At 42.7% G+C, this 25,410-nt stretch overlaps 1 protein-coding gene across 2 annotated transcripts in view; it reads left to right on the plus strand.

Annotated features, from left to right (window-relative positions):
• The window catches only part of PDC (phosducin), a 134,026-nt gene that overhangs the window by 27,489 nt on the left and 81,127 nt on the right, over positions 1–25,410 (plus strand). For both annotated transcript variants that reach the window (XM_085601664.1, XM_085601663.1), the window contains exon 2: positions 16,657–16,744. In XM_085601664.1, coding sequence (XP_085457790.1) covers positions 16,678–16,744 — 67 coding nt within the window. In that variant the 5' untranslated portion in view covers positions 16,657–16,677. The remainder of the gene's footprint in view (positions 1–16,656; positions 16,745–25,410) is intronic.

Below are 25,410 nucleotides of genomic sequence, written 5' to 3' on the forward strand. Positions count from 1 at the left end.
ACCCAATTGCTTACACAGTGCTTAGTGTGTTTTTCGTTATATGTAGTTTTATATAGCACAAACATGGTCCATGGACGTTCGTGTTCTTTACAGTGGCGAGTACAGAGTAAGCGCACCTGTGACATTACAATACAAACATAAAATATGCTGAGTAAGATAAAAGCTGGTTAAAAATAAAACAGTGCAGTAAGATTACCACAGAAAATGCAAGTGAAGCCCCAGATTGTTTAAAACAGGTAAACAGTATGGTATAAGAGTTCCAAATATGTAAACATGGATTATGCAGCACGGCATCCTAGTTTAAAGTTTAGAAGATGCAGCTTCCTCAAGAGATAGGGAAAATAGTAGACATGAGAGGAAGGGGGTTAGACGTCAACAGTGAGACAACTGTATGATAACAGTGTAGGTTGGAGTGAGGCGGAGGGTAGAATAAGACATCTGAATAAATCAAAGACCTACTGGGAAGTATTGTTGAAAGACAAGAAGAATCAGCTCTTTCGTGTAGAAAATTTGTGAGGTGGTGGTGTGAAGGCTTCTGGGAGAGAGAATTCCAGACTCTTATGGTACTGCCAGAAAAAGAATGTGCTGTCATATGTTCCTTTTCGAAATCTCGGGGGCTCTGAAAGAAGAGTCTCCCTATTGTATAGGGATCTGAGCCACCTGATGGTTTAAGTTTCAAAAATGAATCTCAGGGGGCTGCTACTATATGTTTGTTTTCATTGCAGGCCTGTAGGTTATTGCTTGTTGCTCATGGAAGGACTTAGATCAGGTGCCATGTGTGCAGTGGCAGCTGGTCATCTTTGAAGTGTTTGGGTGGGATACAGAACCCAAATATAGTGAGTGAGTGAATCAGCGAGCCTGATTTGTTGAAGTAGTGTTTGGGGGGCTCTCTCCTGAACAAAAGTTGACATTAATTGGTTAAAATAGTGCATTTTAAAGCACAATTTTCACATACATTTGCCAAATGCATTAGGTTCTGAAAGGGCACACATGAAATATTCCATTACTTTTTTTGTAAGCCAATGAAGGTTATCGCGTCCAGGAGTTGAACCATTTTTTCAAACATTATTATGCCCCCCCCCCTTTATGTTAAGAGTTATCTCCAGTGAACCACTGCTAGCTTTCAATGATTGTTATTCCCTTTCAATCAAGAACTGTGTGCCCCGTTTATGTCAGCACCATCATTTTGCCGTTTATGCCTCCCAGGTATTATGGGTACTCCATATGTTAAAAACATCCTCTGGTTTGTCAGGGCCCACATTTACTAATGTGTGCCTCCCTCTACCCTTATGACATACATTCAGGCCATTAGGCAAATAATTAATTCCAGCGTTTTGCTGTGGGTACCCCCCTATTTTAAGAATGTACTCCAGTATGCCGGGACCTGCAGTTTGCCATGGTTACAAGAATTATTTCAAAAAGGCTAGTACCAGTAGTTGCCCATAAGTACCCCTATAATCCAAGAATTACATTGAGAATGCAATGGCCAGGGTTGACTATGCATAAGAAGACAAAAGAGGTACGGTGTTCCTGGGTGGCAAGTTGGCCACCTGGTGAGTATTCAGAGTGGTGGGGAGGTGGAAAATACCTCCTTTCGGAACTAGGACCCTCACACACCCAGCAAGCTAGGTGTCATGCTTCATCATATGGGTCTGCTCCTCGTCAAGCCGGCGCTGCAGTGCTCGATGGGCACCCATAAATGGGCTCTTTATCGGAGATCTTTTGTTCCTGGCCGTATAGGTGCCGTGGGTGTGAGGGGCCTGGTAAGATGTAGATGTGGTGTGTGGGTGAAAACAGGTAAGGGAATCCTCTATAATTATTTTTATTCTAGAGAGGTCACAACCTGATTAAAAAGTAAAAAGAAGAAGGAGGGCGACTTTTTTGTTTTAATCTGACAAAAATTACGCTCTACCCCTTAGTGGTCAACACGTTTCTCGCCTATAAAATGTCTCTAATAGATCAGTTGGCGTTCCTCAGGACCTAGTGACTAAATGAAAACTATCTACAGTGTGTGGTGTGGTTCTACATACCACTTCTTCTCTCGGTAGGATGTTCCCCCGGAGAAAAGCAGCCAACCTAGAGTACAAACATAAAGGATCAAAAAACCAAATGGAGATATTGGTACATGGTCCTAATAAATCCAGTGGGTGTATTTCATCGTACAACACCTCTTTGAATCTATACAAGTGATAAAAGCAATGTGATTTCATGCATATCACATTCTAAGTGTGCCTTCATTTGTATTTAGAATATAAAAACCTCTGTGTAACCAGTTAGAGTAATTGAACATCATGGTGAGTATGCATCAGCTCACCTCTTAAAGATTCAAGTGCGGCTTCATCAGACCGCTGCGGAGTATATGGACACTCAACGTAGTGTCGCTGTTTAGTAAAAGGAAAAAACAAACAACAAGTATGTTGGGTGTGGGCTTGCAGTCACAACGTTTAGTTGCTAAGGCCATGACTCTAGAGCATTAAAAGTGAAAGTGGGCATGGTTCAGGTTAAAGTAAGCCCATAGTCGTGAAATTGGTATCATTGACAAGGTTATTCAACAGACTCAAAAGGGCCCCAGACCGGCCTGCGTAGCTGCTGGCGCCTTCACCATGCGCTCCGACATTATGCCAATCGTGCGGTGTGTTAAGAGCACCTACAGCGCCCAAGATATGTCTTAGTGCGAAGCTCTACAGAACATCAGAGTCAGCGTACCCTTCCCAAACACCAGCGGTAACTTGTCAGCAATTCCCAGCACCTCTTACCTCTCTTAAAAGCTTGTGACCAGGCATAGTCTCAACGCGTAATCCATACTCACCTGCTCCCGCTCAGAGCAGTCCGGCTCACCTAACCGCTCCGCTGCATCAGGAAGGAAAAGACAGGTTGCCGGTTCCTGTCTTAAATACCCTCTCCTGGTGCCGTTAAGCATGGTAAATCAGCCGCACCTGGTGTGTGGTGTGATGGTGTCGGCATGACATCATCTACAGTGTAACCATGGAGGCCATCTTTGAATGTGGTGCTTCAAATTTGGCATTGAGTGGCGGGGCTTTATCAACAATGTGAACAAGAATATATACAGTGCAAAAGCGCTCACGTCACTGCGCTAAATTCGTGCATAAGTCGCCGATTGGGTGATTCGTATGTCCGCCATCTTAGAGTGTATTATTGTACTCTATTGTTAGTTATTAGATATATCGTCCTAACATAGCCTAATCTCCATATCTGACTAGCCTGATGTCGATATCATGTGGCAGAGATGTATTAAGAGGTGAGACAGATTAGCGTGAAGTCCTAAACTGATATACTCATTCGTTAAAGTTGTGGACAATGGTTGTATATATCAGATTAATTAATGGTGCTCCAGGGTATGGCATCATTCAGGCCGTCATTTGCTAAGTCAAGACGGAACACCCGCCTTTGTTCAATCCTGAACAAAGCAGTCTGTGTTATTTGTTGGTGGGATTCTAGGACGACCCAGCGTAGACTCTCTGGGGGATGTCCGAGTTCAGAGAAGTGGGTGTATAGTTTGGTGGTAGTTTTATGGCAACGAATATTGCTCTTGTGCTCAGTGATTCTGACCTTAACGGGCCTCATGGTCATGCCAACATACCTCTTGTCACAAGGGTAGGTCAGCATGTACACACAACGTGGGATGTTACAGTTAGTGTGTTTGATTAGCGTCCATGTAAATGTGTCTGATAGAACCAATTGTTTGGTGTGTCTGGTCTGTGGGCACACAGTACAAGAGTCGCAGGGATAGTGTCCTGTCACGGGTGGGAGATCCCACAGTTGCCTCTGGTTAGGGATGTTGCTCTTCTTGGGTCTAGTGTGCACCAACATATCTTTCAAATTGTTGGTATGTTTAAACGCAAACCTTGGTTTGGGTATTGACAGTGTACCCGTGTTCAGAATTGCCCAGTGTTTGTTCACTGCCTTCTTTGTTAGATTGGATCTAGGTGTGTACATGGTCACACAGGTCAAAATGTCAGTGGGTTCTTTCTCATGTACCTCTAGGAGGCTTTCACGATTATTGTTTCTTTCTCGTTTCATGCAAGAGTGAACCTGTTTCTTAGGGCATTGTCTCTTCAGCAGATTGTCAGCCAGTATCTCTGCTTCAATTTTGTAGTCCTCTGTGGAACTACAATTTCTTCTTATTCTTAGAAATTGGCTGAAGGGAAGGTTATTTCTCAGTGTAGCAGGATGATAGCTGCTGTACAGTAGCAAGCTGTTTCTGTCGGTAGGCTTTTTGTATAGGGATGTCGTTATTCTACCCTCTTGTAATCTGATAGTGAGATCTAGGAAGGCAATGTTCGTGGCAGATATAGTGTGGGTGAATTTCAAGTGCTGGTTTTTTGTGTTAATCCACTCGCAAAATTCAGCGCATCTCTGTATGTCCCCCTGCCAAAAGATGAGGATGTCATCTATGTACCTCTTCCACAGTCTCAGGTTAGCTCCGCAGGGGTTACTCGCATGTTGAATGGTCTCTTGTTCAAATGCTGCCATATACAAACATGCCACACTGGGGGCAAAGGTACTCCCCATCGAAGTACCCTGAGACTGGTGGAAGAGTTGGCTGTCAAACTCAAAAAAGTTTTCTGTTAAGGCCAGGGTGGCACATTGCATGATGAACAAAATGGGTGTTGCTGCTGTCCATTCACTCCCACTTAGTGCAGATTCTATTACTGCCAATGTCTCTCTCTGTGGGATATTGGTATACAGTTGTTCCACATCCAGGGTGACCAGGAGGTCAATATCGCCTGTGTTTTCTATTTCACCTATAACACAGAGGATATCTGTTGTGTCCCTGATGTATGATGGTGTCTGTTTGACCAAAGGTTGTAGGCAATGGTCGCAGAATTTTGAGAGCGGCTCTAAGAGTGAGCCGATTCCTGAAACTATAGGTCTGCCCGGGACAGTGGTGGTCCCCTTATGTATTTTTGGCAGAGTGTAAAAATAGGGTGTTTTGGGATGTTTGGTAATCAAGAAATCAGCTTCTTTACCACTGATCCACCCATTACTCTCTGCCTCATAGACCATGGTGGTTATCTCAGTCGTTAATCGAGTCGTGGGGTTCGTTGTTATCGGAGTACAGAATTTACTATTCCGTAGTTGGCGTTGGCACTCGGTGTTATAATCCGAAGTGGATTTTATGACCGTGGCGCCCCCTTTGTCAGCTTGCTTTATTGTAATGCTATTGTCCTCAGTCAATGATCTAATCGCTGCATGTTCTTGATTAGAGAGATTATGGAAAGGAACTCTGGTATCCTGGTTCTTCAGTTCTTTTAAGACAGCCTTCTAAAAGGTCACCACCTCCACAGGTACCATGCCAACGGTAGGTGTGAAGGTCGAGAGATTGCGAAGGCCTGAATCCAGTCTGGCTGGTTCCTCAGTACCATCGAAGTGGGCTTTAAGGCGTATTTTTCTTAACAGGTTCTGGATTTCGCATTGTTCCCGAAAACTGTCCTCTTTAGGGGTGGGGACATAGCCAAGCTCTTTCTCAAGTACTGTTTGTTCCGTAGGTGTCAGTTGTCTATGTGACAAATTAACCACTAGACTCTCCTGCCCCGTGTTTTGCTCCTGGTTTCCATCATATTTGGTTCCTGGTCCTGCCACTGGACTTGTTTTTGTCCTCCTCTTTTGAGCCCTCTTCCTCTGCCCCAGCCTCTGCCTAAAAAAGGTGGATTGCTGGCAGGGAAGTATTGCGGTTGGCCCTGGGGATACATTCGAAAAGGCCAAAAAGGAGGCTGCGGCCCTTTAAAATTCTGTACAGGGTAGTGGGGGTTTTGTGGATAATTCTTTCTCCTCTGATTCGAACTCTTCCAGCTCCCATTGCTGGAGTCACTGCTAGCTGAGTCTCTTCTGTCGGATTCACTATTTTCATCAGAAGAGTAGCTAGTTTTGCTGTTGGTATAGTCTGTTTTCAGATAGGGGTATATTTTGTCTTTGTTAAAGCTGCTTATATCCTTCTGAAGCTTGCTGACCTTCTGCTTCATCAGAAATTCCTTGTGCTCAGCAATCTCATGGTTGAGTTCTGTCAATTTGGTTTTAAATACAGTGCCATGTATGGTAGTCTTTATGGCCCCTTCAGCAACCTGTATTCTAATAAGGAGGGCATCAGCTATCCTCTTTGCTGAATTAATAATGAGGATAAGTAAGTCCCTGGTGCATTTCCATGCTACCAGGGACCATTCCTTTTTGAAGACAGCGTCATCCAGGAAAAGTCTAGGGAAGTTCTTGACAATTAGGCCGTTTGGTGTAATATTGGCCCTTAAGTACTCCGTCATCATTGCACCGTGGAGCGTTATTTTCACCCAGTCTCTTTTCATTTTGGTAAGGGAGGTCCAGTCCTCAGATGGTGATCCAGAGGCTGATGAACCTTCACCTCCCAGGATAGATGGTGTACTCCTGAGAATTTCTGCAGCAATTGCATCATCAAAGCTAAGTCAGGGATTTTCATCCATGATGACTGGTATGTCAGAGGATTTGGGGCAAGGCAAAATAGAAGGGGCGGGACTAAATAATAAGTCCCAGAAAATGGATCAATAAAGGATATTATCCTTCTGGTACCCTGAAGAGTCCCACGGGAGGTCCTGTGCAGTACGTAGTAAACAACAAGGGGGACAACTAGGGCTTGATAAAGGTCCACCGTACTTGCTCTGGGTAGAACTAGAATTCAAAAGAGGTACGGTGTTCCTGGGTGGCAAGTTGGCCACCTGGTGAGTACTCAGGGTGGTGGGGAGGTGGGAAATACCTCCTTTCGGAACTAGGACCCTCACATACCCAGCAAGCTAGGTGTCATGCTTCATCATATGGGTCTGCTCCTCGTCGAGCCGGCGCTGCAATGCTCGACGGGCACCCATAAAGGGGCTCTTTATCGGAGATCTTTTGTTGCTTGCCGTATAGGTGCCGTGGGTGTGAGGGGCCTGGTAAGATGTAGATGTGGTGTGTGGGTTAAAACAGGTAAGGACTATGCATAACACACACTCACTCACACTCACTCACTCACACTCATTAATTGTAACTCACTCATATTCAAACACTCACATACCCTCACTTTCAGTTCAACTCATACTCATACTCAATCTACCTTACTCCCACAAATATACTGATACACCCACACGCACTGTCATTCACAGTATCACTTTCACTCTCACTTTTTGATTCTCCCTCTCTCTCGTTGACACATTCATGAAGACACTCACTAGCGAGGCAAATCAGGAGCCACACAGGAAGTCACAGGTAAGAAGAATGCATGCCTCAAACCCTCTCTCAGCTTCTGATAGGGCTTGAATGCCAGCCCCTACAGAGGCAGAGGCAGGGCTTGGTATCGCATAGCAGCTTCCCGGTGTGGACTCTCATTGCACTGATGAGCACCCTGACAGCACCATTTCAGCAACTATGTTGTGCTGCCTGAAGCATGCTCAGTATGTTTGCTAAATAAAATGGACTGTGACTGTGTGAGTGGACCTTAGTTAAATTACACCGCCATACATGTGCAATACAGCCCTTCTGCTTACAGAGTGCCATGTTCTTAAACATCACTGTGTAGATGGATAGTGGCGTAAGCCCTTACTGGCTGTCATCAGGAGTCAAGAAAGGGTGTGAGGGCTCACCTGCACACTAGCAGTGCTCTTGAAAACACACAAACGTTGTGTTTTTTTTTATAAACACTGCTAAACTAAATAAAGAACAATGTGGGCAGTGGCAAGGGGCAGTATGTGGCGTCTCACAGGTGACATCGCAGTGACCACCTGTCCCTGTTGATGAGTTCTCACTATATTTCGGGCTGTTTTCATTCATTGCAGACTTGTGAGTCACTGACCCGTCACACCAGGGGGAATATACAGAGCATTTGCAGTTCTTACCTATATCCAGTGCATGGCTGGGGGTCCCTCATCTATTGCTCCAGGTGGAATATATACAGCATCTGCCACGGCTGCCTGTATCCAGTACATGGGTGGATTCTGTGGAGACATGCTTAATGAGAGACAATAATAAAGGTATGTAAAGTTTATGCACTCTATCTCTCACTCCTCTTCCTGTCATTGCGAGTCTAGACACAGCAATCTAAGACAAGGCAAGAGAAGTGTTTTGACAGAATATCGGAAACAGAAACATTGTGGGACAAAAAACTGTCATGAATATCAAGGAAAAATATTGTGAATGTAAGTTTCTATAGGTAAGCAAGGTTTTACTGTAAATAACTCCACATATATCTACCTTGATGATATATATATATATATCTTTAAGATACATAGAGGTGGAGTTCAGAATAGTAAATCCCATACTTACCCACTTGCACTTACTTGCTCAATATTATGGTCCTCAATATTTTGACACAATATTATATCCACATGATATATCTTTTTCCGATATTATATCAGTGATCCAATAAGAGCCCCTCTAGGGTCACTCATGCAAAATACAAAAACACGTGCACATGGGCCACACTACATTTCAATGCTCATCCAACAAAGCATTCCCGGCAGTGGGACAAGCTGCCTATCCAGGAGTTCGTAGTGGCAGGAGCTAAGCCTTGTTAGAGGTATTCCTGGAAGCTAATAAGAAAGGGGCACACCCGCCTAGCATGTGTGAGGGCCTTATTTGTATGCTCTCTCAGCCAGGAGTGTTACCTCCGATCCTGCCCGCAGGTGAGAGACTTCAGGGAGAGGGTAATAGAGAGGGTGACTCAGACCACTGCACTGCCTTGTACGCTCACACCACAACTCTGCATGCAGGGCAACTTGGTGCAACTCAAGAAGCGCAAAATGACATACAGGTTCCTGCTGTTGGTGCTAGTGCTGTCAAGGAGGCGGGCACCCATCACTTGGACGGGAGTTCAGGCCCCACTGAGAGACTAGGGGTGCGGGATGTCACTGAATGGCCGGTGGTGGAGGAAACTCAAATGCGACTCACCCGCTCAGATGCTAAACTCCCAGTTGACTTGAAAGCCTGGGGCATCCAAGGGCCAGGAGGGCGATGCTTCGGAGGAAGACTCCAAAGACAGTGAAGTGCAGCTATAGAACGGCAGTGCATAGGTGGGCGATGGAGATGGGGCCCGACTATGTTGACGAAGCATACTGTCTGTGCTTGGATGTGCCTCCTGCCCCCTCTGTTGTGCTTCACAACTGTGTCTGCTACCATGAAACGAATCGAGAGTGACGCAGATGCTATTGCACTGTAAGGTTTGGTTGCGGCACTGCTTATGTTGTCAATGGTTTATAAACCGACAAATAATAGTTTAAAAATAAAAAGTTGGAAACTTGACCGAATCCACTCAGCATGTGGCTAATATGCATCCTGATAAAGTGAGTAGCACTTCATAATTACAGGGCTATGAATCGTCAAACCTGAAGCAGCAAGCACTATCTTTAGAAAACAAGTTATTTCTTAACTATAAATGTTCAAGAGTAGTTGTTTGTATGTTTTTCACCTTTGGTTGTTTTACCAACTACATCCCTGTGGAAGAGAGAGATGATGTCAACAAAATGTAGCTCTTTCAATGAATCCAGCCAATGGCATGCCACTATAAACGAACTAGAAGGTATTCAGGAGTGACATCAGGTCGAGCAAATGAAAAGAGCCAATCACGTTCCAAGACATACACTGGGGACAATGTTATCAGAATCCTCGCCATTTTCTGCCATAGACGTTTGATCAGAGAGAAAAAAATGACAACAACTTTGGAGCTTTATGTTGAAATAATACTCTACGGCCGGTGAGGTCAGCGCCTAGAATACTGCTTTGGACAATGCACGAAGCGCTGCAGAGATGCAGATTAAACTAGAAGATGGCAAAGAGGATCAGAGGGAAGGCGGAGAAAACAGGCTCGGGGTGACGTCAGCAGCTGTCACCTCCACTCTCTTCAACAGGGGCTTATTGGATTACTTTTATATCTGATTAACAAAGCGAAGCTGCTAGTGCACCTGTATTAACATATTTGAGCAGTTGTACTGCAGCGATGGTGGGAGGTCTTTGACGTGACACAATTTAACCACGTACGACACGTTTTTTGTTCTGCAGCATTAGGTGCGATAGTATAACATGGCAAAGGTGCATTATAATTTTACATCAGCGTTTTTGTCGACCAACCAATGTAGAGGCACGATTTGCACCAACAAAAATAGGTGCAACAATACAACATTTGCACAAGTCAACTGGTATTACTGTTGATTGCAAAGGTTGTCTCAGGCGTTGCACTGCACTAGAGCAAACTTTATATAACCCAGCCCCAGATATGTCCTTATGTCAGGAATATTGGCCTGTTTTGTAGTTCGTTGGTTTTAAGAATTCAAAGCTCCTCATTTACTATATTTTGACACACTGCAGCGCAGCAAACATTCCTGCTGTGCGTCAAAATAAAAGGGCAGTATTGCGTCGTAAGATATGGCACCAGTAGCGGTCCGTGGAGGGAGTTCGGTGGGGCAGAGAGGCGGGGCGGGGGAGGGGCAGGGTGGGGAAATGTAAACACCGGACTATGGATGAACGGAGGTAAGTGCACATTTAAATAAATAAAACGAATTTCGTTGCGCGCGCTGCATCGCATGTTGCGATGCAGCGCGCGCAAAGGAATTTGTTTTATTTATTTAAAAAGAAAAAGAGATAAAGAGAAAAAGAGATAAAGAGATAAAGAATAGTTGAAGAACCTGTCTTGGGTCATCTGGTGAATATTGGAGAGCCTTATCATCGAAAAAGCCCCTGCAGAAGATGAGGCACAGACGCATATCAACATCAAGGAGAGACCTTTGATTGAGGTACCTCTTCCCAAGCTCCCCTGCTGGGTAATCAACAATAGAGGAAACTTTCCATGTGGAGTAGTGGAGCAGAGGAGGTCTCTTGAGATGGAATCCCTTCACAATATGGCACACCAGATGTCCTTAATAGTAGACACAGAGTGCCTGAGGGGAAGGTGGGAGGCAATGGCTGACTGCAACGATTAATTTGCCTGTAGTACACCTCTTGGAGAAAACAAAAGTGAAGACATTTACAAAAGACAATTGGGGGAGAAAGGAGGACTAAAACCCCGTTTCAGCCCCCAATTAACCCAAAGCAACTAGAATAACCCATTAGCATGCCTCGTCCCTGGGCCTAAGACTTGTAAACAAGTTCCACAGCATGCTTTAGAAAGTCCCCCAAATGTCAGACTCTACACTTAATCTGCCATGGTTGGCCAACATTCACCCATGCACAGTGTAGGCTGGCTGCACCAGGCCCTACGCCCAACCCTCCACTGTTTGATAGTAGTTAGTAGAGACAACTCATTTATTGGGTTTTTTGGATGTTTTTCAAAGGAACCCATATTTGGGGGGAAGTGGCTGGTGTTTTATAGAACTTTGGTGCAACTGTTCGGTGGTAGAAGGTCATGTATAAACTTTAAACAATTCATTTTTTGTAGATTTCTTTTCAGTCTTCCATCTTCTCATTTACAATCCTGAGGTTCTGCACTTTACACTGCACATTTGTTTTGCACTCAATGAAAAACAACATAATGATTTTCTTGCACTAACTCACATTGTGGATGACGCTCTGAAATCCCTTGATCATAATGTCCCTTGTCTTTTGAGCCTTCTGGACCTGTCTTCTGCTTTCGACACCTTCAAACATGAAACCTTGATCAATATTCTACAATGTAGGATGGGTTTAGCGGGTCCGGTCCTAAAGTGGTTTACCTCTTTCTTACACAACCGCACTCAAAGGATTAAACTCAACCAGTCCCTTGCTTCCAGTATCCAGGTCAGGATTGGAGTTCCACAAGGATCCGCGCTCTCGCCCACGCTCTGCAACCTTTCTATGGAGCAGCTCACTGTCATTCTAAAACAGTCTAACATTCATTACCACATGTATGCGGGTGACACACAACTTTACTTGAAGATCTTCTCTCTAGATGACATTAAAACTTTAAATGAGGCTCTTTGGCAAACTTAACAATGGTTAGCCCAGAACCATATTTATTGAATACCCTCACAACTGAATCCGTGCTGAATGCCCCCCACAATCACTCTGCACCTACCCTGGACTGGCTAAAGCAACTCACAGCCGTTAACTGCACCCCTCACGTGGTTGATTCCACTAAATTGTTAGGCCTTACCTTGGGCAAACTACTTAATATGCAAGCTCACATCCGAGCCACTATTAGGGGTGCCAACTTTCATCTTAACACCCTCAAGAAAATCAATCCTTTCCTTCCGACCGATGACATACAACCCTGGTGATCTCACATCTTGAATATGGGCTGGTGACCCTGGCGGGGCTGCCTAAAGCGAGCCTGGCCCCCCTCAGAGCCACTCTCAACACATCGGCCAGGCTCATCACAGGCTCCAAAAAATACAATCACATTACACCTGACCTTGTGCAGCTTAACTGGCTGTCTATTGAAGTGAGGATTCATTTTAAAATAGCTTGCCTCACGCATAAAGCCTTGCATTATAACACCCGGCCTATCTGGCGAGTAAGCTCATTCTTTCTGGCTCAAGTCGGAACTTCAGAAGTACGTCCATACTTCTCTTGAAACCTCCCAAATTTAAGAAGAAAAGTACGTACAAACATGCTTTTTCCGGCCTTGCACCTAGAATTTGGAATGCTCTTCCTACTGAGATTAAAGCCAATCCTTTCACTGCCTATTTCAAGAAACAGACCAAGCTGATTTTCCTGAATGATCATTAACTGCATCATCGTGTTCCCTTTTGCATGTCCGCTTGTTGACGGACCTGACATTTTTCCCAACTTAGCGTACTCCATTTATTTCATATTTGGTGGTTAATTGCTATTTTACCCGATGGTCCTCACCCTACAGTTTTGTCAATTATTTTACTATGTTGTATCAAGTGCCCTTTTGCTTGTTTTGCTGAATGTTACAGGAAATATTTTACACCCTAGGAGAAATGGATCTAGTGTGGCCCACTACCATGTCCCTGATCTTGATTGTGTACTCCTTGTTGTTTCACAGAGTTGACCTCTAAGTTTACGGAGTTTATTTATGCTTACGCCGTGTGTACAACTCTCTGATACCCGCAAGCGTCATGTTCGCGCCTTATAAAACTTTCTAAATAAATAATAAATTATGGATATTGTTTTTCTGTTCTGCTTGCTGGATCACCTGAGCAAGAACATCCTACAGTGGTTCTACGGTAGAGCAAACTGGTGTTTGGGTTTTTTGCCTGTTCCTGCTGGAACACAAGATGCTCATTTACATGCTTTAACTTTATGTCGGGTGATTGCCGAAGTTCCAAACAAGTACAGACCTCCCTGCCCCATGCTTAGTTTTTGGTCGTGAAGTTTGCAAGATGCCCTCCTCGCACTCATTTGTTTTTTTCCCTTGGGAATGGGTTTAAACGCCTAAATGATGGAACCTTTCCTGTGTTTATTTGGTTCCATTGTCCACCCATCGAAAATCACTTCTCCATCTGGGAAAACCAATGTTTTTCTTGAAATCTCCCCATCCGCTCTCTCTACCGTGGTTAAGTTGTAAATTGTAGTGGTAACTGCCTGTAGCACATCCTAGGGTATCCTGCACTTCATGAAACAGTGACTTGGGCTCCCTTTGAACAGGCACTTTTTAATCTGGTGGAAGAATCTTACAATTTCAATTACTAAAAACCTGAGAATGTTCCAAAATGAGCTGGAAAATCAGCAGATTTAGGGCCTAATATATAAGTTGGCAGTCGGCCCGTTTCTCTGTCAGGGAGATGGAGTAACTTTCCCCTTCGCCCTGATGGAGGTGTCGCCAGCCAAATTTAGAAATGACCACCAAGCTGGAAGTCATTTCTAAAGCACTGACAGGAACTGCAGTCACAGTGGTTCCTGTCAATGCCTTTTGAAGTTTGGTGCTCGGGTCGGTCAACATGACGGGGTCTTGCACCAAACTAGTTTCCTTTTATTTTCAAAAAGAAAATATCAAAGTGGAATTTTCTTTCGGAAAATAAAAAATAAAATGCTCCTCTTTCCCATGGCGAGTGGAGCATTTAGCAGTTTTCACTGCCCCATACCGTCAAAGTTTTCTTGGAGGTGACGGGCAGTAAAAAGTGACCTCTAATTCAGCTCATGTAAATCAAGTGGGTGGAATTAGATGTTAAACTCTGATGGTTTGTGCTCCGCAGGTCCGTCGGAGGGCTTTAATCACGGTGGAGACGGAGTAGTCTTCGCTGTGGTCATTATTTAATGTCCGGCCGTTTTGAAATTTGGCTGGAGGACCACTATCTTGGCGGGATGTATAATCGTATGTATGTCGCCATTGCAAAAAAGTAAACATATCACCAAGATATAAATTAGGCCCTTAGGTTCAAGTCCATAGGGGCAGATTTATGTTTCCTGGCGCATCCCTGCAAATCAGCAAGGATGCGCCAGGAAAGATGCGTCACGCAAGTTTACCCTTGCGCCACCCATGATGCGCCGCATTGTAAATGCGGCGCATCATGGCGCAGGAATAAACAGATGCGTGACGCATCCGATGGCGTAAGGTTGGCGCAGTGCTTAAGTTGTGTCGCAAGCGCGACGCAACTCCAGCACTGTTCCAACCTGCCCCATCCCTAACATGGTGCGTCAAGCCTTACGCCTGCTTCAAGCAGGCGCAGGGTTTTGACGCATCAGTGTCGGAAAAGTGACTCAGTCAAATCTTATAGAGTCACTTTTCCGAGGCTTTTTCCGCCGTAACGCCCACCCTGCATACATTAAACCTGACGCAGGTTTAATGTAGCGCAGAGCTTTACAGCGTGACTCATCTCCATAGATGCGTCACGATGTAAATAAGGCGCAAAGTGGCGCAGGGTTTACGCCGCCGCTGCGTCACAAAAGTGACGCAACGGCGGCGTAAAAGGTGCGCAAGTCCCTCATAAATCTGCCCCATAGACTTTAGAAAATGCTCAGCCATCATTTCTAGACATTCAGAGTTCGCAGATTCAAGTTTAGATCCACAGACTAGGAGCATTTTTAAAAAGTGTTTTAAAAAGTTTTAGTTCACTAAGACAACACCCCCAAAACACAATGTGACCCCAGCCCTCTCCTAAACAAAAAGAAATAGTTAGGAGATAATGCCTCTTTTAATTTGTTTTATGGCGCCAAATGTGTTTTGAGTTTGTGGACTTTAAATGGAGCCCATGGATTCAAAACACACTCAGACAGTGAGTGTAGCCCTCAAACTCCTTGATAGGGTCTGCAACAAAGACGAGGAAACCAACAGGGATCCAGGAGTTTCATAGTTCACAAACACTGTTCAGAGCCTGTGGACAAAGAACAGGAAAGCCACCATGGGCCCACATTTTTCATAGTTCTCAAGCGCTGTTCAGTGTCCACAGACTAAGACAGGGGACCCACCATGGGTCAAAGAGTTTAATAGTTCACTAACTTTGTACAGTCTGTGAACTAAGACATGGGACTCAACATGAGTCCAAACGTTTTATAGTACACAAACTCCATTCAGATTGCAGGAACTTCACATTGAATTTGTAAGAATCTGGGCCATTCCTTTATCCGGAGTTTACCAACCTTGAACTGAGTTCACAAGCCCCAGGCAACACATATTTTATTTTCAACTCTGTGTGGGCCTGTTAATTGTTCCCTTACCATGGAAGGGAGTTCGAGGTGTGCTCAGACTGCCTCCTTATGTGGCAGTTTTTTCAGAATACGGGGACCTTGCCCCTTGTCCTGTAATGCAGCTTCTACAGATGTTTGTTGCAACCAGCCAATCAGAGCCTTTTAGCCCTCTTACTCAGTCTTGAGTTCATGGGCCCTAAATGGATGGTGTGTGTGAAAACTTACTTGCCTGAAAGGTACTTCATTTTTCAAATTTGGGTGCACATGCTATCCTCAAATCCAGTTTGAGGACAGTTTGCAAATTAAGAGTCCTGATATCTTTTGATTTAAAACATTGGAGCCCACCTGATACAATGTTATAAGAGTACTTTACACCAAACAAAGCAAAGGCACTTCTCTGTGTAGAGTTCTAGTTTCATGACAAATTTAGTGTAATTCCATTCAGCAGTTTATGCTGCAGCAAAGAGCAAATTTGCCTTCCCTTGGAGAGATCTTCATAATACTTGCCATGCTGAACCTAAACTAGATGTACTTACATTTTGGAATGTTTCATTTAAATGAATAAAATAGCACTAATATTGTAAACAGATCAAAAATCACATGTCAATGGAAAATCTGAAATAACCATAACAAAAGAGTTGCTATTCCTGATTCTTTAGTCTATAACTGTATAAAGGAAATACATGGTCATTAAAGAGTCATAGGCAAATTGAACCATCATCATCAAACTGTCCGATAAGGGTAGAAATATTGTGATCATAATCTGGAAAGCAAAGTGAATGAGCCGATGGACTATCAGATGAAGTGTGATACCAAAATACAATGAAAATCCCAATCATGAGGTCCAAGGTTTCTAAAATAAGGTGAGTTTGAGCTGAAATCAAGAAGCACTCATTGATGATGATGAGGAGAATTAGACAATGGACTGGGTAAGGAGAGTCCTCTAGACCTGGCCTTGAACCTTTCACTACATTGAAACACAAGCAAAAAACACCAAATTCAATGACATTTCTAATGGAAGAAGTACTCTATGAGCAGCCAATGACAAGAATAAATGTATGGCAGGCGGTTAAAAGATCAACCCCATGTCCTCATGTGCTTGGCTCTTCACGTAAATGTATTTTATTTTATTTCCAGATATCAAATAAAGACAGTCCGATGGAAGACCATGAAAACCACACTTGTGAGGAGGAGACCGATTTTGAAGGCTCGGCAATGAATACAGGTAAATAACTATAGAAAATAGTAATTTGTGCAATTTGTTTTCAGGTCTGTTGAGCAGTTGGTCCCTTCCTCTTGGCACGCAGACTAAAGCGTTGACAGGAAAACACCAGCCAGGTCTATTGATTCGGCCATACCCGTTGAAGCTCTGAGAGCGCCTTCTTAACTTGCCGCAATATGCGTTTTGGTACTATAGCGTAGAACTAATGAGTTCAGCGAGATCCTGGGGTTATTGGGCGAAAAGTATCATGTTGCAAATTACATTTGTACCGGTCATCAAGTGTCTTTTTTTGCCCTAATTACATACTGACCTTAAAAAATTAGAGGAAATGAGTAGAAATATTTTTGAGCCCATTTTGCACGTATTATTAATGAGCACTATTACCAAACTGGCATGTAAGTGTCCAGTAGCGGCTGGAGCAGGTAAGCGTGGTTGGGTTGGGTGAAAGTGACAAACCACGGGAAAGGGAATGTAAAATAAATAAATAAATGAAACCACTTACCTTGCACTTGCCGCATCATCGAGTCGGCGATGCGGTGGGCGCAAGGTAAGTGGCTATATTTAATTATTTATTTTACATTCCCTATCCCAACATTTGTCACTTTACCCCCGCCCCCGACCCGCCCCACCGTGCTTACCTGCACGGGCCACTACAGGAGCTATTGGCATTGTAAAGGACAATGTTTCTTTTACCCGCAGGTCTGTAAGCAAAAAAACCTAAGGGATAGGAAATGTAGCACAACGAAGCAAGGAGCAGCAACCTAAAATGGGTGTTAACATGAATGTACATGGGGCAGCACCAAAGAAAGGTTGCGTAAGAGGGAGCAAGCCAGCAACTCTGAAACATAGGTAACAGGTAGTGCGAGTATGTTAAATACACCTCTAGGAAGGAAAACACACTTATTAAGAGTAAAACAAAACACTGGGACACGAGTACAATACAAATGTACTTACAGTAGTGGAGGTGGGTGCATGAGGTCCCAGTAATAATCAGGAGTGCTGCATACACATTACAGAACAAAAGCAAAGAGCGGAATGAAATTATTAAAGGGAAAGCGCAGCATGACACGCTTGTAAAAATTAAAAAAATAGTACTGGAAAAGTTGATTTTTGGAAGCAGCGCTGAAGAAAACAAAAGCGCAGCCTCCATTTTAAATATCAAGCGCTGTGTGCACAAAAGCAAGGAGTGGCCTCTATTATGAACGTGAAAGCGTGGCATGGCAAGCTGGCAAAAATGGAAAAATTATGTAAGAAAATTTGATATGGATGAACCGCACATTAGCAAACAAAAGCGTGGCCGCCATGTATAAAATGAAGCACGGTGTCCCGCGCTGTAAAAATAAAATGTAAAATGTTTTAATCCAGGCGCTGATACTGAGCAGTGCACTAATGTGGAAGTCACAATGCAGTGAGAAACCAGCGCGGGTGTCCAATCAGGAGAGAATGTCGTGCCTCCTGCAGCAACCACAAAAAAAAGCATAAATTAACTGAATAGTGCTCAGTAGCAGTTAATGAAACATACAGAGTAAGGACACATGTAAAAGGGGCTGTCCTTATGGGAGGCTACAAGTAAAGAGAAGGAGGCACTAAAGATGGACAAAGAAGAACTAGTAAACAAACCAAGGAAATCAACACAATTACAAAAGACACTGAAAGGAGCCCATAAAATGCATTTGTGGTACATGGGCGGAGCTTAATGTACATATCCTAAATACAGCATGTCTCAAAGAGACATCGCAAGCGCTGCATAGGAGGGACCTAAAAATGATCTCTTTGAAGAGAAGCTCTCCTGTACCTTTTCAGGGCACATACCAAGGCTGCCAAATTTATGTATAGATTTTGAAGCAAACCAGCCCTGTTTTTAATGATGAAGCAGATATTGTGGCTACACCACTAGATGGCACTAGAATCTGAAGCTGCTTTGTTCTCTCTTTCCCTGGAGAATAAACAGATGCCCATGATATTTAGGGCCTGCATGAAATGTTTGACCCTGGATCCTCAAAAAATGTTCAGATGCCTGATTGGTGTGTCAAAAATAGCACTGAGAACCATAATATCACGTCTTTTTTTCAGCCAGTATACATAAGATGCATTTACACACTGACCTCAGGCCACCATTTTGCTGGTCACTACTTTGATTTTCCCAGTTGTAACAAGAACACTAGTAGTGAAAGGAAGTATGTTTGTGATTACAAATATTCTGCAGCTAAAGCTACATTTCAAGTACTTAATGCTTATGTCTTTATTTTATTTTATTATTGAGCACTAGTCAACTAAAAGTCTAACAAGCCACCCGTAGCTTGTTTTTCTTACAATTGGATTAAAAAGCTGGTTAGACACTGAACTCCACATAAAATGCTACTGTTATAAGTAAAAAGAAAATACAGAACCAAATGCAAAAAAATGGCTTCATCAATGCTTGTTTAAGCCTTCTTTTGGTACTATTTGGTTGGCAAACATCAGGCAGCTTGAGCTTTTGCCTGTTTATGTGTGGCTCTGTTAACATATATTTGAATGTTGTTTGGCATCACAAGGGCTTGAATGAGACAAAAAGGGGATAATACATTTAAGTTGCTCCAAACAGGGGGCCACACAATATGTTGCATGGGCCCCACAACTCCTTAAGATTAGGCTGATCCTAAATTGCAGTGATACCATGCCAGAGATTGAGAGACAGAGACATGTTTTCCTGGAGCTAAATCTTTCTTCCAGGCTATAACCTGTGCACAGATTTCGTATGAGAGGGCACATAGTAACCCGACTGAAAGGAAGATCTTTTTTGTTCGTGTGTGACCCTGCTGCGAGTACTGTTGCTGGCAAACTATAATGCAGCCAATACAAATGGTCCCAGTGCAACCGTGTTAAAAGCATTCTGTGCATCGAGAATCTGTTTAGGGTTGTATGAAGAGTTATCACTTGCTTTCTTCTGCAAGTTGTTGTGTTTTTTTTAAAATAAGTATATGTATACTAGGTCCTAACTATAACTTCCTACTGGTGACCGCCAGTATATATATATATATTCACTGAAAAAACCATGGGTTTCACACACGTTAGAGTTAGGAATTAGCATTTAAAAAACCTTAGAAATTCAGTGAAAAAACCATAGGTTTCACACATGTTATAGTTAGCTGGACATTTTACTCGTAAAAAACCAATGAAATTGCCCCGTTATAGTTAGTTCAGCTAACTATAACTCGCACGCGCCCGCAATGCACTGCTGATGACGTCACATATTACATCACTCATGACATGGTCAGTGACATCACTCATGACATCACTGATGACATCTCAAATGACATCACTGATGACATCATCCAGTGAATGTGTGTTTTTCAGAAAATTAAATATGTTTTATATATGTATATCTCAAGGTTGATGGAAGAATAAATGGGTATATAAGTGTCTAAATGGATGATTTGTTTTTTAAAAATTGATTGTGTAACTGACTGATTAAGTGTATCATAGTGAATACATGGCTTAGTGAGTAATGTTTAAATATGTAAATATCTGTATCAGTCTCTCACTTGTATAAGTGGCTGCATGGGTTGGTGAGTAGCTACATGGGTGTCTATATAGGTTATTAGTTGGTTTTTTGAGTGTCAGTCTGAGTATCTGCATGGTTCGGTGGGGGGTATTATGTAGTGCATAGGAACATGAATGAGTCACTCACTGTTTGTATGTGTTGAAGACAGCATGTGTGCAGGACTATATGGGTGGATGAGTGTGTGTATGGCTGTGTTAGTGAGTGAATGACTGTCTCAATAGTGACTTTATGAGTAACTACATATGTTTTAAACTAGTATATGTGACTATTGGTGTATATAAGTGAGTATATGTGAGAGTGAGAGATTGAAAGAGTTCCTGTATGAATAAGTATGTGTTTCTATAAGTGATTGATTAAATGACTAAGTATGTTTAAGTTTCTGTAGAAGTAAGTGTGGTGGTGTGTGTATAACTGTGTATGCAAGTAAATGTATGTTTGATTCTTTATTAGCATGAGTGACTATGTGTGTGAGTAACTCTATGGATGAGTGGCATTGTGTAACAGGATGTATAGGTGTATGAGTACATATGATGAGTGAGTACATGTATGAGTGACTGTATAGGACTGTTGGTGAATGAGTGGATGTGTATGTGGATCTTAGAATTACTGAAGAGGTTGTTGTAACTGGTATTGGTATGTCCATTGTTTTAAAAATTTTAGTCTCTATTATTCAATGTGTGTATCAAAGGTTATATTAGGGTGAGAGGAGGTCTGCCACTCTATCACAAGGATGATGTCATCAGTGATGTCATTTGAGATGTCATCAGTGATGTCATGAGTGATGTCACTGACCATGTCATGAGTGATGTAATATGTGACGTCATCAGCAGTGCATTGCGGGCGCGTGCGAGTTATAGTTAGCTGAACTAACTATAACGGGGCAATTTCATTGGTTTTTTACGAGTAAAATGTCCAGCTAACTATAACATGTGTGAAACCTATGGTTTTTTCACTGAATTTCTAAGGTTTTTTAAATGCTAATTCCTAACTATAACGTGTGTGAAACCCATGGTTTTTTCAGTGAATTTGCAAGGTTTTTTAAATGCTAATTCCTAACTATAACGTGTGTGAAACCTATGGTTTTTTCAGTGAATTTGCAAGGTTTTTTAAATGCTAATCCCTAAATATTTCGTTTTTGAAACCTATGTTTTTTTCTGAGAATTTGTATGGTTTTTTATATGCTAAGTTATGTATTTTTAATTAAAGATATTTTTTTTTATTTAAATAAAATTACTTTATATTCATTTATATATTATCTGTATTTTTTTATAAATTATTTTTTTAAATAATTCAATTTGGATATTTTTTTTTTATAATTGTTTAAATTATTTAATGTCCTCTTTTTTTTTTTTATTTATAATTTCTTGGGGTGCGCGCTCTGAGCGCGCACGTAGTACTATTTCGTATGTTTTTTATGAATTCCGGCGTACGTTATTTACGTACGCAAATATACTTGTTGGTGCGCGCTGGGAGCGCGCACCCAGTACGTATGCGTACGTACGTACGCACGCATGCGTCCTACGCCCTCGACGCGGTTTACTTCCGCATACGCTAAAATTACGCGCAATAACGGTCGCGTATACGCGTGTTAAACGTATGCGCGCTAGGTGCGCGTATATGACGTATGCACCTGCGCGTTTACGCGTTCGTGCATACGTCATCACGGGGTGTGCGCTCGGAGCTTGCGCAGTGCGCGCACCTCGGGTTTATACATAATAAAACAACATTTCTTATTGGTTATCATTACTTTCAGTTTCTAATTGTTTCAATACCACACCCAATCCCCTCATGGCAAGTCATGTGATCAAGAATCATCACTTTTGATTGGTTTGAAGTACTTTCTGTTCCAGATTCTTCCCAAACCACACCTACTCCCCTCATTATTAGTTCTGATTCCTTTGGAGAAGGAGCTATTCTGTTGTTGAGAGACAATGGCTGAACAGCAACCTACTTCAGACAGTGACCAGGACACTCTTGAGAGGCAGAGGAACAGGAAGCAGAAAGACAGCTTTATATGGCAGTTTTTCACTTTTCCAGAGAATGAGAAAAAGGTAAATGCACCGAAAGTTACATGTGTACTTTGTAAAAAAGTCTTATCTCGTGGGAATCCTAACAAGAAATATTCTTTTAGCATTCACACTATGTTAAGACATGTTGACAAAATGCACCCAGTATCTTTTCGTCGAGCTTCTGAAGAAAACTCTTCACCTGCTCAGCCGACGACATCAGCAGCAGCTCAGCCGAGCACATCTTCGGCAGCTCAGGGGAGCACTTCAGCTGCGATGGTGCCTTCACCTGTTTCTTTACCTCTTGTTGGTCCACCTTGTTTGGCGAGGTTGTCTACACGGTGCACTGATTGCGGTTCACTTATTTCTGTGGGGGAGACCAGTCTTGATCTCCTTCAGAGAAAATTTGATGCGCATTCATGCACTAGGCCATAGATTTTTTTTCATTTTTTGCGTTTTTCTCTTCCTGTTTCCCTCCATTAACTCAAGGGCTCTTTTAAGAGCCACTTATAAACTTAACCAAAAAAAATTTTTTTTTGAAATTTTTTGGGGAATTTTTTTTGAGGTGCGCGCACCCTGCGCGCACCCAAGGTTTTTTTAATTTTTTTTTTTTTTTTTTTTTTTTGAGAGACTCCCCCTTTTTCCTACTAATGCAACTGTGAAATCACCAGAGGAAAACGCAACAAATCTCTTCCTGTAATTCCTATTTGCACACAGAGTCATGTTTTCACATTAGTCACAAAACGAAAAATCTTTGCCAATTTGAATGCACACTTACTGCTCTTTTTTGTTGGCAAGTGCAAATTACTTTTACAGACTGACACATTATGAATCCACTTTTCAGATTTTTTTAAATGCACATGTCCAGACTGCATTTTCAGACCACAAACCATGTGTATGCTGGGTGACTGCCTACACTCCAGCAAGGGCAACCAGCCTTAGTGATGCTGAATGTATTTGCATTACAGACTGAAACCTCAAAACCCCACAGCACATTATCAGAGCCAGGACCTTTGTTCTCTACACCTCTCTCCACTCAGCAGAACCAGATAATGGCAATCTTTCCCTCTATTTTTCCACACATATAGATGTTAATTTCAAATCACACTGCTTCCCCCTTTTTTTCAAATGTAATCACACATTTCTATTGCTTGAAAACCAACCCTTTTCCAAATGTACCCTTCCCCCAACTTGACTTCTGCCTAGTACCCTTCCCCCAACTTGACTTCTGCCTGCTACCATAGCAACAGCTCATGGAACACTGCTGTGTGGAGTTAGGTCAGAAGTTCGCCACACAATGTTTCAATTCCACAGAGCAAGAGTGCTTGACTTTTCAAACCTTACAGCAAATCCATAGTACTGTTCTTTGGTAACACATTTTTCTGAACCAATACAAAACATGCTTCTATTAATTTACACATACAGCCTAGTTTTTAGTGTAGAATGGTATGAAACAGCCAATCAGTTCTTTTTTTTTAATAAAAAATATGTATGCCTCCATTTCCAAACTGTCTTTCATTTCTTTTTACCATTCTACTGAATTACACCTCCTGAGTGCATCCAGATCTCCTTTGAAGATGTTCACAGTGTGGATTGTAGGACACAGCTATGTCTTCTGGAGTGAAAAATTTGCAGAGAAAAGAGGTATGGTGAGAGACCTTGCTTTGCCAAATGTAGACATCAAGTGGATTGGTCAGAGAGGGTTAAAGTGGCACCAATTAATGCCTTTGGTGAAAACCTTTCTACATCTCCCACAGCCTAACCTTATTATTGTGCACTGTGGTGGTAATGATCTAGGCACTTTAACTGGGGTAGGTTTGGAAATGCTTATTAAGGACACCTTTGTGCAATTAATGTCGCTTTTTCCTCAATCTGCCTTTGTATATTCTAACATATGCCAAAGGCAAAAGTGGAACTGGTCCAACCAATTTTGTCCGCAGATTGACAAAGCAAGAAAGCACGTCAACAAATCTGTTTCTGCTTTCCTCCGTGACTATGGTATGGGTTCCATTTACCACAACAACTTGCGTTACGACATGCAAGACATTTATAGAGGAGATGGTGTGCACTTCAATGATGAAGGGAACAGAGTCTTCCTCTTGAACCTCAGACTCTGCGTTGGTACTTACTTGTAGGTACCGAAAAACAAACAATAAACACAAGGGCTCTTTTTAGAGCCACCTTATATCTAAACACTTAAATGCAATTTTTTTTAAATTTCTTTTATTATTTTTTTTTCCGGGTGCGCGCAGGGTGCGCGCACTCGGCGATATTTTTTTTCAAAATATTATTCTTTTTTTTTGCCCTACAAGGTCCTACTTTGACCCCCTTACAATGCCTACTGGGTCTATTTCTACCCACTCTGCCCCCTTTTCAAGTGCTCCCCCTTTGTTTATCACCCCCTCTTTATGCGATAGACAAAATGGCGGCCGCCGCTTCCTGACTTCCTCCGATTCGAATGTTTACTAAGATCTAACAACCAATCAGAATTGCGCTCGCGCACGGCAAGGTGCGCGCACCCAGCGCGCACTCTGCGCGCATACAGATATATATATTGATTCAAAGGCTATTTTCTCAGAATCTACTGAACAGATTTACACCAAACCTACAAAAGGCACTTCCTTGACCTAGGGACTACCTCTCTGCCAAATTTTGAGTAATTCTGTTCAGCCGTTCGGGCTGTAGCTCGTTCTAAAGGTCCTATGGAAAAATGCATGGGAAAAACGCGTTTTGGGACCCCCCTTTTATCTCAGCCCCCGCTTGACGAATCCCCCCGAGACTTTCAGGGTAGGAGCGGAGCGTAGCGCCCCACCTATTTTGAAAAATTCGCGAGGATTCGTCGACCGGCGCCAAAGTTATTCAAAATAGAATGTTGAGGTTTTCCTATGGAAACGTGGTCCTAACTATAACTACCTACTGGCGACCGCCAGTAGGTAATATATATATATATTCACTGAAAAAACCATAGGTTTCACACATGTTATAGTTAGCGGAAATTTTACTGATAAAAAACCAATGAAATTCCCCCGTTATAGTTAGTGCAGGCAACTATAACTCACGCGACCGCAATCTTCTGCTGATGCTAATACTGTTTTTAGACACTTATTTGCCCATGTCTT

The sequence above is a fragment of the Triturus cristatus genome, chromosome 4_2, assembly GCF_964204655.1.
Source record: "Triturus cristatus chromosome 4_2, aTriCri1.1, whole genome shotgun sequence".
Taxonomy (NCBI): domain Eukaryota; kingdom Metazoa; phylum Chordata; class Amphibia; order Caudata; family Salamandridae; genus Triturus; species Triturus cristatus.